At 37.4% G+C, this 15,615-nt stretch overlaps 1 protein-coding gene across 4 annotated transcripts in view; it reads left to right on the top strand.

The window, feature by feature from the left end:
- LOC136246918 (uncharacterized) overlaps positions 1 to 15,097 on the top strand; it is a 40,512-nt gene extending 25,415 nt beyond the window's left edge. For all 4 annotated transcript variants that reach the window (XM_066038514.1, XM_066038517.1, XM_066038516.1 and 1 more), the window contains 5 exons: positions 3,976 to 4,041; positions 4,098 to 4,370; positions 8,865 to 9,032; positions 9,912 to 9,974; positions 13,165 to 15,097. In XM_066038514.1, the coding sequence (XP_065894586.1) occupies positions 3,976 to 4,041; positions 4,098 to 4,370; positions 8,865 to 9,032; positions 9,912 to 9,974; positions 13,165 to 15,035 (2,441 nt within the window). In that variant the 3' untranslated portion in view covers positions 15,036 to 15,097. The remainder of the gene's footprint in view (positions 1 to 3,975; positions 4,042 to 4,097; positions 4,371 to 8,864; positions 9,033 to 9,911; positions 9,975 to 13,164) is intronic.
- The last annotated feature ends 518 nt before the right edge of the window (positions 15,098 to 15,615 follow it).

A 15,615-nucleotide genomic window follows, 5' to 3' on the forward strand; every position in this document is an offset into this window, starting at 1 on the left:
AGACCCGGTACATGTTGTTCAATGTCTTCCTGTACAGTGCTCACTCGTGGGTTGGGCGAAACACAAGGGTTAACCATGACTTTGTCCCCAGCTAGATCATTGCCAAGTAGCAATGATATGCCGGGTACTGGTAGGAACGGTCTAACACCAATCATCACTGGACCACAAACCAATTGAGTTGACAAATATACAATGTGAAGAGGAACACTAAGCACCCCTAGTTCCACTCCTTGAAGTAAAACATTGCCACCAGTGTAGGTGCTCTCTGACAATGGTAATACTCCTTCAAGAAGGATTGATTGACTAGCTCCGGTGTCCCTTAATACACGAATAGGTTTTGCATTACTCTCCTCGCCAACCAGAGACACTAACCCATCATAGATAAAAGGCCTATACTCTTCATTACTTTCTACACACAACAAACCATCACTACTACTGCTCCGAGTCTTCACTGCAACCATGTGAGTCTTGCTTTTGTTCTTCTCTCTTTTCTCAAGTGCTCAACACTCAGACATGACATGGCCTTTCTTCTTGCAATAGTAGCATGTAGGGCCAGACTGTCGCCTTGATGATTCACTGTTGTCATGGCTTCGGAGGTTGTACCGTGCTGGTGGCAACCAGTTCTCATTTCGTCCAGACCTATTTGTACCCCTCTGTGTGTTATCTGATCCTAAAAACACTTTACGATGAGTGAGGGTGTCATCATCTGCAAGGGTAGCTGCTCTCTAAAGTGTGTCCACTTTCTGTTCATCCAGATATGTTTTCACTTCTGGTGGCAGGCAACTCTTAAACTCCTCAATTAAAAGCATTTCTCGCAATTTCATAAAATCTCCATTAACATTCTGAGATGCGCACCATCTGTCAAAAAGCTTCTCCTTGCTACGGGCAAACTCAACATATGTTTGCTTCTCTTCCTTGACACTGGTACGAAACTTTTGTCGGGATGCTTCTGGTACCAACTCATATGCTTTAAGTACTGCCTCCTTGACCAACTGATACTTGGAGCTCTGTTCCACAGGCAACGCTGAGTAAATTTCACGTGCCTTTCCCACAAAAATACTTTGCAACAGTACAGTCCACACATCCTCCGGCCATTTCAAACTACTGGCAATTTTTTCAAAATGCATATAATACTTATCAACCTCAGTCTCTTGAAAAGGAGGTACAAAACGCACATGCTTACCAACATCAAAGGGAGCCTCAGATGACTCACTTGTGCGACCCTTAGCAGCCATTAATTCCAACTCTTTGGCTTTATATTCAAGAGCTAACTCCTTTCCCCTTATTTCTAGCTCCTTCATCTTCAACTGCATGGCCTTGTCCTTCTCTTGATATTCCAATCATTTCAGTTCAAGACCTTGATCACTACCACCAGTTCCCTCTAGAGCCTCCTCAGGCAAATTCTCTTCATCAACTAAGTATGCCAAAACTAACTTCCTGATTTCTCCCTTTAATTGTGATGAGTTCACAGACAGCTTGAAGTGTTGACCTAGTTCCAACAATTCTGTCTTCTTAAATTTACGGAATTCCTCAATGTGTGGCTCCTCCAGAAAACTTGACAGGTTAAAAGACATTGCAGATAAGTGTCTAAACGAATGAACGTCTTCTCATGAAACTCCAATTAACGCCCGCTCCACACAACATTCTATTTTACTATGAAGAATGTTCTATAAGAACAGAAAAACATGGAGAACAACACAGATCAACCTGGATACATAAGTCACCTTCACGGGTACCATTAACCCGGTACCAAGGAATTCAGGGCTGGCGGTCTGGGCTAACCCAACAACCTCGACAAGAATTCAGTTGACGAATCTACTTCGGTGACAAGGCTGTTCCTGTTCGGCTCTCTCCCGGACAAGCCCCCAAATTCTGTTACAGACGTCAAAACAAGCTGCTCTAGCAGCAATACGGGCGACACTCCAACACGAAGTAAGCTCACGTGCACACACTAATGACTCTCTAAAAAGTACACACCATGACAGTATACTTTGTACGTAGTAGTGTTGCAACAATAACCAAATTAGCCAATTATTCCAATAGCTGACATTAGGAAACAGAATTAGCCGATACCGATGACCGATCCAATAGACATTCACTGATAACATTAACACTCATCCTCTTCATTATCAAATTAGTGACATAATCATTGATATACAGTTTATTCTGGGCTAAAATGTAATATAAGATGTGTACCACAAGCACAAGCTACTCATGTTTACCAGGTTTTAAATACTTTGCTACTGCTATACAGTTGAGACAAGTGGCTGGTGCTACATAGAAACCTGTTTACTTTGGTTATGGTCTAGGGATGCAACAATACGGATAAATACCATATTGCGTATTGCCTTTAAAATATTGCTATATTTCAATATTTGGATTAGGGCCTTTAGCGATGTTAAAGTGCTATACTTGTGTAAATAACTCATGGATTTAAGCTTCATAAGATACAGCAGATAGCATTAGTGTCATGTGGTGTACACCCACCAGTCAAAAGCTGCTAATGGCCAACAGTTATTAAATAGGTATTACAATACAAGTAGGCAGTACTACAACCAGTACTGTTTGTTTAGGATATGTGCCTTTTAAAACATCAACAATTACATTCTGGTCGCTTTGATTCCTGCCCTCTAGGAACGTGGCAGCTGAATAGGCTAATTATCCACAAGCCACAGCTCATTACAACTCTGCAATATTATGCAACATATTGTAACACAGCCATATATCGATATGTTTCATCACACATATTGTATTGTGATAAAAAATATTGCAATAATTATATTGATATATCGATATATTGTTGCACCCCTAGTATGGCCTAAAGCTTAGCAGTTTACTATGGGAATGGTGCTAAACGATTAACACATAACTTAATTAAATGCCAAATAGCTAATGTTTACCCTCCCACACATCGTTATAATACACAGCATAACAGGGATTAACATTGGCTTTGATTTCATCAAAACTGATTAATCGGCTAGGTAACCAATATCAGCCCGATACTGATTATTGGATCAATTATCGGTGCAACACTCTTTCGTAGGGAGTTCAGCTACATACAACAAGTTACCTTGTAGAGAGTTCAGTTACAATAAGTCCCCTATAGAGAGTTCTTTGTAATCCAAAACAGCCAAACTGTAAAAATATGATGCAGCCGCAAAAATGTCAGGATGAAAAAGGATGTGAAATCAAGGTAGAAGCTGTGATGGTAGGTTAATGTTATATAGATATTTCAGGTAAATTTTGTGCCGTATCCTTGGAGGAGACAACACCAATTCCTCTGAATTGTAGTTGTTAAATTTTTTGCCATTAACAGATTCACCTGAATTGTCGTTATTAAATTTTGCCTTTATCCTACCATCACAACCATCTCTTGGCTTCCACCTTGGATTTCCATCTTTTCAGCTTTTAGGCCATGCCCTTTTTACAGTGTGGTTGTTTTGTATTAGATTATATATTACATTTTGCAATGATTTTGCTAGTTCAAGTTGGCATCCTCATTTGCACCTACATATGTGGCCATGGATGTTATGTAGAGAAAATTACTGCATAACAATGTTTCATGCATGAAAGTGGTGTTACAGTTTTTGCAGATTAACCAATGACTGTGAACCTTCTCTGCAATGTGTGGTAAATTCAACCACATTGTGCTTTCTCCTCACTATCCATTCTGTCATTAATATGCCACAGTTTTAACCTTTATGAAGACAACTACTTTGATTTTAATACAGTTGATTTCCTCAAAATCGTTTTGCCAGCTGTAAGAAATAAGCATTTAAAGAATATGTAGATTTGTTTTGAGAAATACACTAAGTGTTTACCCATTGTATTCAACGGTAATTTGTCATTATGCTGAATTTTCACAGATTCAGTTACATAAGGTTGCAAGTATTCCATGTAAGATCTGCATACACGTGATTTAGGTAAATATTTCAATATCGTACTGAATACTTTTGTGTTCTTGTTCACATACAGCTTCTTTACCTAAACAAGGTGTTGACAAAGAAAGAATACTGCCAATGAAGCTTACTGCTAAAAGCGGTATGCAAGTGCTCTAGACTAATGAATTTATATATATTACATATACGCATAAATAGATTTTGCTCCACTCAAGATACACTATCACACTATACTACAACTGATGCCTGATAACTATGAACAAAGTATTGGGAAATTACAGAATTATATCAGTGATGATCAGATTTGTATGATATTGAGTAGTAGTAACACCACTACTGCTAATAAGATACTATTGGATTGTTTGATTGAGAGGATGAGCTGTACAGAAGAATTACTTGATCTGTATGATCAACTGCAGACTATTAGTACATCACATCAGTTGAACATGTTGATCAGTGAAATAAGATCTGGTAGGTCTGAGTTGCAAAAGCTGCATGTTTTCACAGACGTAATCACATTGTGATATAGCCAAATGTTTATAAGAGCCTAGCTATTGTGTTACAAATTTAAATTATGGACACGTACTTAAAGGTCAGCTGCAGATGCTCCTAAAATATTGTTCCTAAATTCTGGTGGGTGTATTAGTGTGCTTGTTCGCATAGTAAGTATACAAATATATGCTTATCCATGCTGAAACAGTCAGAATACAAAAAAGGGTGTGGCCTTCAAAAAAACAGAGTTTAAAAGGTGATGAATCAAGATGGAGACCAAGACGTGCTGCAATGATGCCAGTGCTAATTAATTTCAAAAATAGCATTCTTATATCAGTGTAATTGATTAGTATCAATATCATTGCCAAAATACCACTTTTACAAGTACAGTGCACTACATAGAAATTATTGCATCAAACTGACTCAGGGGTAGGACAAGCCCATGTGAATATGTACTAACATTGCACAAGTACTGAAAGTATTTCATGTGAGCTGAATAAACCATGTACAAAAGTAGAGGGAGGGGATCGACAGGGATTAATACATATTCTAGTTCTACTTAGTTTGTTGTGTGCAATGGTGTGATTCACGATTGGAAAAATGCTGTCGTAATGGAGTAACTAAACTTACAATAGCGGTGACGACTTTCACATCAACAGTAACAGTGGTCATCAATGATTACAATACAATCGTTTTTTGTACGACCTATTAATTTCAACAGGTAGTATGACTACGTTTAAAATAAATATTTTTGTTAGCGCTCCGTAGTGCACGTGGTACTGTCCTACCCCCCTCCTGAACTGCACTTGTGAAAATGTTTCAAAATACTTATCAAGATTCATGATTGAAACACCTTGTACAGTATATTAATTTAAAAATGAAATAGGGATCCAAGCGATAATAGGTATGAAACAAGAGATGAAAAATGGTGCTCTGTGAGAAAATCCCTACATTAGCATGCTATAACTGAATTATTTTATTCAATGCTAAAGAAGGGATTTTCCTACCAAGCTATGCTGTGATGCAGCAGCAGATCCAGGAGGGTACACAGGGGGCATGTGCCCTCCCCCTTCCCCCCCCCCCCCCCCCCCCCCAAAAAAAAGAAAAGAAAAAAAGATCAAGGTACTCTAATAGAGCAGTCACCACACATAATTATTGAGAATCCTTCATAGTTGCTGAATATGAAAACTAGCATCTACAGCACTATCCCATGCATGGGCACACTTAGCCTGCTAAGGAATATTTTGTAAATTAAATGCACATGATTTTGTGCGTTTGTTCATTAATAATCAGAGCTATTGCCACTTATCCCTGTACAACTCTGGATCAATATAGTCCACTTAGAAAGCATTATTTTTATTGTGCATATTCTATATAAGCTACATCAAAATTTTAATCCTGAAAAATATGGAATGGCTTTAACTTCTGAGGGGCTGTGTCTTTCAGACCCCCTGCTACATATACCTACTACCCTGGTGCCCAAACCCTGGATCCTCCCCTGTGATTCCATCATTCATCCCTTGTTTCACTACTTTTTATTGCTTGGATTCCTATTTCATTTTTAAAATAATTAATTTTTTGATATACTAGTTGGTTTAGTTTTTTTGTTGTAGCACAGTGGTATAGCAACCATTGAGGTAACCAAGGCAGCTGCCGCGTTAAAAATACATAACACCAGGCTGAGCAGGCCTGAGTCGTGGCACCCCGGATTTTCTACTCAAATATTACTAGACAGCATTACTGTATCACACATAATAGAATCTATGGCTGTAGAACTAAGCAGGGGCCGGATCCCACAATGATACTGTGCTGGACCACTTTTCTGCTACTTGAATCTGTAAAAAGATTGAGATACTGTAATAAAGTAGTCATTGTAATATACTCTAATAGGACGTTCAGTACAGATTATAACCACTGCTCTCATTATGCAGTGCTTGCTGTAAATCATTTACATTTATGTTAATTGTATTTAACTACTTTTCAAAAGTCAACTGCATGGCATTGCATTGAGCTAATTGATCATGCATATCATGCATTAGCAGTTACAATCAAAAAAATTGCCTCTACATGACATTTTCATAGCATATATATTTTCAAATTTTTCCTTGAGGGAGCATGCCCCCAGACTTCCTAGCTTAACATGTTTAGCTAATACAGTTGAGCATCACATGGAAGAGATGATCTCTGACTTGAATATCACATCAGATCAATATAGTGTCCATGGCTACGACCTCCATTGTGGCCTGACTACTCAAAATATCTCCAGAGTAAGTCAGTTTTTTTTGTGCCAGTTGAATGCAATTAAACTAGTCTAATAATTGAAGCATGGTATACTGTAGCATTAACTAAGCTGGAGCATTACAGTTGAGTCAGAAGCAGACCCTCTCAATTAGGTCAATGTATAAACTTTGCCTTGGTAAAAAATTTTTCCTGGCTACGCCACTGTAGCATACAGCTACAAGTATAAGGAAAAATTAATTTAAGTTTGATTAGGGATCATAGAAAAAAAGTAGGGAAACAAAATAGGTCACCTACATCTGCGATATATTGATGGACATTTAATCCCTAATTCAGTCATGGTAGGCAGGGATTAAATGTACAGTAGTATAACTGCAGGTATAGGTGACCTCCCTTGTTTCCCTACTTTTTTCTGTAATCACTAATCGGACTTAAGATTCTTAATTTTCCCTTAAACTTGTTTGTTTACTTTTTTGTTACATTATCGTGACTGGTGAACCCACACATACCACATCAAAAGAAAGGATGGCACCAGAGGTAATGTTTTCAACTGAACATTCTCCCAAAATATCAATTACTGACTCGAAAGTGAAGTGGCCATTATGCTTCATATTCACAGCGCTACAAATATAGAACAGGTAGGAGAAGCACCTCTGCAATCAATCTAGTTACCGCAAAAATATGGACAATTTGTACACCCCAACTGTCAATTACTAATTTGAAAGTGACCATTATGCTTTGCTTTCAGCAATGTTCGGCCCATTTCACGGTGCTACAAATGAAGAACAGTAGGAGAAGCACCTCTGCAATCAATTCAGTCAAAGTACAGATGAATCCCATATGGAAGCCATCACGCAACCATGAATTGACACCTTTGGTTGTCAGTGAAAAGAAATGCGTCATAAAAGAGGACAAAGGTAAGTCCATTGTATGTACTGTGGTATGCCAAAAGGCACATCTTGGGATGAAGCGACATCGGACAGTGAAAAAATCAAGCCCATAGCCTTATAGCTGCTATTGAGTTACACTTGTCTGAAGGCAGGCAGACGGGTGGGCGGGCGGGCAGGCAGGCAGTAGAAAATTCAATTGAACAAAATTTTTAACAAATTTGTAGCAATCTATTGGAAGCATTTAGGGTCATACTGAAGGCACTTACTTTTACGCTTGGTTATACCTAACAAATACTGCCAAGGTAACAGGATGATATTGTGAAGCTGGTTTTTGGGTGATATTTTTGGCCAGAAAAACCCAAACCTCTGTGATCCCTAATATACAGTACTGTCATGCTGTATGATACATACATGTGTGATCATTCTATTACAATATCATACATGACTGTTCTATTAGGGTGACTGCTGTATTAGCGTATGTCAAGCCAGACTCTCACCTACCAAGGGGTGTAGTCACTATTCCTTATTTTCACCATACTATCACATAGCTAGACCAATATGAGAGTGTGGTCATTGTGTTTAGATAGATTGTTAAGAGGTGTGGTCTCCATGCCTGATTGTTATTGGTCAACTTAGACTATTAATTATGGTGGTCTTGTACTATTGTGAAGTTACAGGTTTCTATTGGGTGTCCTGTACAGCTTACAGTATTTAAAATAATTTTGGAGCACATAAATATGCTGCTCAAGGAAATCGTTGTTACAGAAAATTAACACCTTGATATAGTTTTGTTGCATGAAGAAGATGACAAATGCATAGCCTGACTGAGGAGAAAAGGAAAGACAAGATACACAGGGCACACACTTGTTGGACCCCAAAAGGCACATGCCATTGATGAGTTTTTTTATGGTGGCATAAAGTTGTGGCTGTGGGCTGCTTTGTTTGGTCTCCAGCCTTGCAACTGTGTTCAGTGAGGCAGACAAAAAAGTTAGGGCAATTTTTAAAATTCTATATCCAGTCACCTGTAATAGTTTGGTTGTATTTATTGCATGCAGTATTTGATGTTAGATGGACTAATATTACTGTATGTTGTAAAGTTGATTTCGTGGCATAAGATATCTCTAGGATGAATTTTAAAGATGACGTTTTGTGTGGGGCCCCCCATTTTAGGGACTATCCTTATTTAAACAGTACTACCATACTGTTTGATATTTTTCTTTATTTCCCAGCCATATGTATTTGTCAAACTAATTGATCTAATAATCGATTGGATAGGATTTTAGAGTGTAGAGCATTATCAACTGTACAATAATATGTAGTGAGTATATTTACCGTATGTGTATAGAATTGTTGTCTGCTGACTATTCTACACCACCCACTACAACAACTACAACCACTGCACTGCCTAATGATGGTATCAGCTCATCATCTGATTATCCAAACACACTACAGCAGACATCAAACGATTCACCTGCAAGAATTGGGGTTGCTAGTGTACCACAATCCAATCAAGGTTTGTGAAATTTGTGTTTGTGTATTTATGTACCGTATGTACTTACGTACATATCTACATGTATACTCATACTGTATGTACGTACATATGTATATGGATATGTAACACTTTTACATCTCAGATCAAAGGAACCGCCCAGGCTACATTTCGTATGTAGCCCAGCTAGCCGGACTACATACGAAATGTAGCCGGCTACAACTGGGCACTGATTATATAGACGTAGATACCAAAATCGATTGTGGGGATCGAATAATACTCACGTGATTAGGATTCACAACTTGGATTTCGCCATGAAATCCACACACGATGGAGAGCGTTTTGTTATCTTCGCCATCCTACGTGTTGAAAAACGTTGGGCTAAGGTGAAAACTAGTGCTATAGCTTATTCATTTGATCGTTTCTGAATGTTTTCAAATACGGACACATCCCCATCACGAAGCTACCACTCTGCACGGAGTAACCACTCTACAAGCAAGCTTACCTGTCTAGGCCTTTAGTGAACTGCGTAGTTTTTCCATAAACAATTCAATAGCACTGATTAAAACATTAAACTCGCATAACGGAAATTCCCCGTGATATGTCTAGAATATGTCCATTTATCATAACCGAACGCAACCAGAACGTACTAGCTGCTGACCCATAATCGAAAATTTTAGGTATGCATATATAATACATCCAGTGGCCACACTCATATTGGCTTGGGTGATTTATCACCCTATACAGGCTATCAGCCTAATAAGTGTTACATATTAGTTGTAACACGGGGCATTCGGGCTTTGTCTGATATGTATGCCCGACTGCCCGAGGGCTGCAGGCAAAGCCCTCATGCCCGTGTTACAACTAATACTTGTAATGTTTTTAATATGCTTTTTTTCACAGGTGTGTCTACCAATATGGAATTGCAAGTACAATTGAAGCACAAACACAGGCGATTGGAAAAAGGTTACAGAGTTGTTAAATAAATTATAAAAAGTTAATATTTTAAAAAATGAGGTGGAGATCCAAGTGATAAGTAGTGAAACAAGAGATGAAGGCTGGTATTACAGCTCAGCTTGGTAAGAAAATCCCTACTTTGGCATATAATTATTTTGTTCAATGCCAAAGTAGAGATTTTCCCTCAAAACTATGATGTGATCTATTGTTTCACTACTTTTTATCGCTTGGATCCCTACTTCATTTTAATTTTTTTTAATATCCTTTTTTTTGCTATGGCATACAGCTATACACATGTGATTGTTCTGTTAGATTATCATATGTGATTGTTGTATTAGGGCATTTCAAGTCACCTTGACCAATAAGGAGGTGGGGTCATCATGTTCAAGTAAATAGGTTGTTAAGAAATGTGCTCTCTGCACCCAATCAAACCAGATTGCTAATAGGCAGATTGCTAATGGGCATGGTTTTGTACCTGTTATGAAGGTACAGGGCGACCAGTGCCTTTTATGGTACAGTATAGTGTAAGCACTTCAGTTAAATAGTTTTGTGGCATTTACTGTAATATGCTGCGGAAGTGCTGAAACTGAAAATTAACATCTTGATATGGTTTTGTTGCATGATGAAGACAGTGATCAGCTTAAAAGGAAAGACGAAGTGTAGAGTCATTGGAACCCCAAAAGGCACATGCCACTGGTGAGTTTGTTACTGTGGTAACTGTGTGCTGCTTCAATTGGCCTCCAGCCTTGCAGATCTGGATGCAGGCTGGCAAATGAAAATTCGAGTTTTGGCCATCTTTTGAATTCTATCTGGCTGCCTGTATGTAATTGTTTTTAGTGCTGTATTTTGATAATAGATGGACTAATATTATTCTGTAAAGTTGACCTTTGTCATGTAAGATGTCTCTCGGACAATTTTTAAAGGTAGCATTAATGGCTAATTGTTCATTTTTAATGTAATTACGTACAATGTTCATACACATTGAAATAAAACATGTTTCACACAATGAAACTCATCATTCTATGTGCTAGCATTGAATCAATTAGCTACATCATACAGTACAGTAGGGACCACAGAAGTGTAGGCGTGGCTCATGAAAAGAATAAAACAAAACAAAAAAAAAAAACATCACCCAAAAACCAACCTCACTTTTCCCAGACGATGATGAAGCAGGTAAAACTAAGCCCAAACAAACCTTGAGATCGACTGGAAATGCTTTCAACAAGTTACTATGGAATTTTAAAAATAATATTTAATGGAATTTTCTAGTGACTGACTGACGACTGACTGAGTAAGTAACTGACTGATGCCTTCAGACAAGTGTAACTTGATATCGGCAAAGGCTATGGGCTTAATTTTTTCACTGTTTGACATCGCTTCAGCCCAAATGGTGCCTTTTGGCATACCTCAGTACATACAATGCATTCTTCATTGACTTACCAGTGTCCTCCTTTGTGTCCCACTTTGTGTCCCATTCATCTTTGCTGGCAGTGAAAAGTGTCAATTTGGTGGTAGCACGTGATGGCTTCCCTTTGTAATGGAAACCATTCATATTTTCATAGTGGCTACTTTGATTGCAGAGGTGCTTTTCAAACAGTTCTTGATTTGTACTACTGTGTAACAGGTTGAACATAGCTGAAAACGAAGCATAATGGATACTTCACTTTTAAGACGATAATTGATGAAAATGGGGCACGCCAATTTCTTCTTTGTTTTGATGCAGTATGCATGGATTGTAGGGGTGCTTTTCAAACAGTTCTCAATTCGTAATGCTGTGTAACGGGTCTAACATTATAGCTGACAACAAAGTGTAATGGATACTTCACTTTTCAGACGATAATTGATAAAGCTGGGTGGGCTCACCATTCATAATAATATATTACAAACAAACAAGTGCACAAATTAATTTGGAATTTTCAATTTTATGTCCCTACTGTGCATTTCCATTATGGTATCTTGAGCACAGTAGGGATATAACACTTCTTATTGTTTTACAGTGATTTAATATCGTGCACTACTCCAACTTGTTTCAGTACTTTTATCGATGTGCTATGGTTCCTACTCTAGTTGAAAATTCCAATTTGTTTTGTGTACTGTTTACATTATCATTTTTAATGGGAATCTTTACTAATTTAAATGTTTTATGTATTTGTAAAGCAAAGTGTCCAAAATTCCAAAATGGTTCTGGTAACAATAACCTCAACAACAGCTGCATGTGTTGTAAGTATGAGACAGAGATCATAATTTTATTACACCTTACCAATATGCATCCCAACCAATTACTGCTCTCCTTTTAAGGACTTATAGCTACAAACAATTGTTGGAATGCAATCCTCTTTCAATTTTCATTTTAATTACATAGTAATTTGGTTTGCCATACATATAGTCCCAATAGTACTGAGGATTTCCAAATCCTTGTAACATGCCTGTAAAGCGCAAACCGAAAAAAAATGTGATCCTTTACGTCACTTCCTACCTTTTACCAACACGGTACAGCCGGTGTGATTCAAGGAAGTTACTTCATATTAGCTTTTAAACTTGTGTATCAGTATTTCATTCAGCCATACATGCCTCATCACATATTACAGGTATTTGACATTTTATGCGATGGAAGCACACACAAAAGCATTGCACTTAGGAATTACAAAGATTTGGAAAGGAAATCCTTAGTAGGAGTGCAATTAATCCCAAACTGCACTAGTAGTTTCTGTAATTGTACTGTTAATGTGACAGTATGGTGTGATTCTATTGCAATTAATTGACAACTGGCATTGCTATAGTGATAGACACCCATAGCATAGCAACAATGTAGGTGCTTTACAACAGTTGTTAGGTAACCGTTGTAAAGGTAAGCAACAATTTGTGCAACAGCAACAGTTGCTAGGCATTGGTCGCTAAGTGCGATTAGTCTTTCTTTATTAATTTTCAATTTTTTGTTGCTTAGCAACAGTTGTTAGTGCAGAAGGTTGTCACTATGTGATTAGTACGTAATGACACACATTTTTGTGCAATTAGGGTGTAACTGTATGAGTAACAGACAAAATTGTATGAGGCAAAACTCAAAATGTGTGTGATTACCTATACAAATTGTTAGCTTTTATCATGTTTTGCAGTATGTACATAATTATGTTGTCCACATTAACATATTATAATGCCAACCATTACAGCACACTTTGTTACCATTATGGTACTTCCATAGGGATAAAGTGTCCACCTCCTCCACCAATAACACCAAACTATGTGTGTCGTGAACTATTGCTAGATGAGATGGTCACTAAATTATGTCAGTCCACCATCGACCCTCATAGTTATGAAACAAGTTTAACAGTTACTGGAGCTGGTGGATTTGGCAAGACTTCTATTGTCACTGCTTTATGTCATCATCCTGTGATAAAGGAACAATTCAAAGATGGCGTTGTGTTTATAGAACTTGGACCACAAGCTACTGATCCCAGTATGAAGTTAAAAGGATTACATAACTTATTAACTGATGAACAATGTGATGTTAATGTCATTGAACAACAAATCAATCAACTTACAAGTCTTTATTGTCGTAATCTTCTTGTCATTATTGATGATGTGTGGCATGTTGAAGATGCAGAGCCAATAGTGAAGGCATTTAGTAACTGTAAAATAGTCCTCACTACCAGGATGAATGATATTGATCAATACATACCTACCAAACAGGTAGTTAGTGTAGGTCCTATGGAGCAAAGTGAAGCTATCTCTCTACTGACCAGTGGAGTGATTGATATCAGTCAACTGTCACAAGAGGATGTGAACTCACTTGATGAACTAGCTCAAGATGTCCACTTGTGGCCACTACTTCTCTCCCTTATAAGAGGACAATTGTCTCACAATCTGAAACGACGTAGTTTATTGCCACATGAAGGTATTCAAAGTGTGAAAACAAAATTGTACGATAAAGGTCTAACAGGCTTTGACAGAAATAACATTGAAAAAAGTCGTAAATATGCGGTTAAAGTTTGTATTGATGTGACCTTGGAGTTGCTGACAAAATCATTGTCAGATAAAATAAAATCATTAATATTATGGACTGGCATTGGCACTTCACTGCCAACAAAGGTGTTGCACAATCTTTGGAATGTAACTGAACAAGAAGCAAGTGATAACATTGATATACTATGGGTGTATGGCCTAGTCCAATTTAGTGATACTATAATACCTCCACATAACAACAAACAGCATTGTGTGGAGGCTCATGCTGTCATTAGTCATTACATTTTTGATTGTATGGATAGTAATGAAGTACAAACTCTGTCACCAATTACTGGATTGGGTACTTCTACATCTATACTACTTGGAATAAAGCAACAATTTCAAAGCTCCTGTGGAGTACACAACCTAGCATCATTAACTGTTGTAGATTATTTGAAATATAAACTGAGTGAAATAGAAAATCTCTTGTTACCATCTTACTTAAAAAGAGTAAATCTGTGCACAATCAATGATCCACATATTGTGATACTAACATTAGAACGCTTGCAAAATGCTTTAAAAATTTCAACAAAGATTAAAAAATTCCTGCCTTCTTTGTGTGAGAAAATAAACTCTCTTATAAGTGAGTGTCATAAAACATTAAAAGATGTTCACAGATTGAGTAGGGAGTTAAATCAGAATGTTCAACATTGTCTTACTCACAAAAACTATGACAATTTAATCCAAACAATGCAAGCATTTATCATCAATTATCCTATTGGTTTAGTAGCCCAACAAGCAATCATGCTAATAAAGAAGGTCATCCCATTATGCAGTGGAAAATTATTACATTTTGTTACAGAAAAATGTGAACAATTGCATATGATGACACCGGAATATCATCACATTACTCTGATGTATTTACCTCATATTCAGATTTTTACAAAATGTTTCCAGCAAATCAATAACTCACTGAAAGCAGGACCACCTCTTATAAATACAATGTATCATTATTACAAGGGTAAAAAATACGATGAAGAATTAGATTTGTCAGAAACTAATCGACTTATAAAACTGCAAGAGGTTGCACCTAACTGGGTACATGAAATACTTTCAGAAAGTTGTTCATAACTGTACATACTTATCTATGAATACACTGTATTTTAAATAAAGTTTAAACTTTGTAAATGAAACTGCCAATAGAAGAACATGTTGTTGCTATGTGGGGGTGGTTTTAGCGGAGTTTCCAAGGTTTCCGGAAACCCTGGGGTTGGCTTACTTCAGAACAGCTGTCAAGCCATTATGTAACTACAGTAGCTATTAACTAGTTAGCTATTACACTGATTGTTCCTTAACTACAACTAAACCATGCCATAGCACAAATTATACTCATCAGCTAACTGATACTATCACTTTCTTACAGCAAAATGTAACTGAGGATCACATCCCAAATTTCTAATTAATGCACATTGTTTAGAGGGTTAATAGTTTGCACATTATTAGTAGTAAGCCTTATGAAGGGCAAAAGTGTTTTGTGTTGCTTATTGTAGCTATATTATTTTTGATTTCCCCCCCCTTTTCTGTGTATAATCATCTTCTGTACAGAAGTTTTACACAATAAGGATGAGGCCTGTGTCAAATATTCCAGCAAAATAGGCTGGAGTAGTATGCCAGCATAATGCTAACATAATATTAGGTGGGTATTTTAAAC

The sequence above is a fragment of the Dysidea avara genome, chromosome 2 (genome assembly GCF_963678975.1).
Source record: "Dysidea avara chromosome 2, odDysAvar1.4, whole genome shotgun sequence".
NCBI lineage: Eukaryota > Metazoa > Porifera > Demospongiae > Dictyoceratida > Dysideidae > Dysidea > Dysidea avara.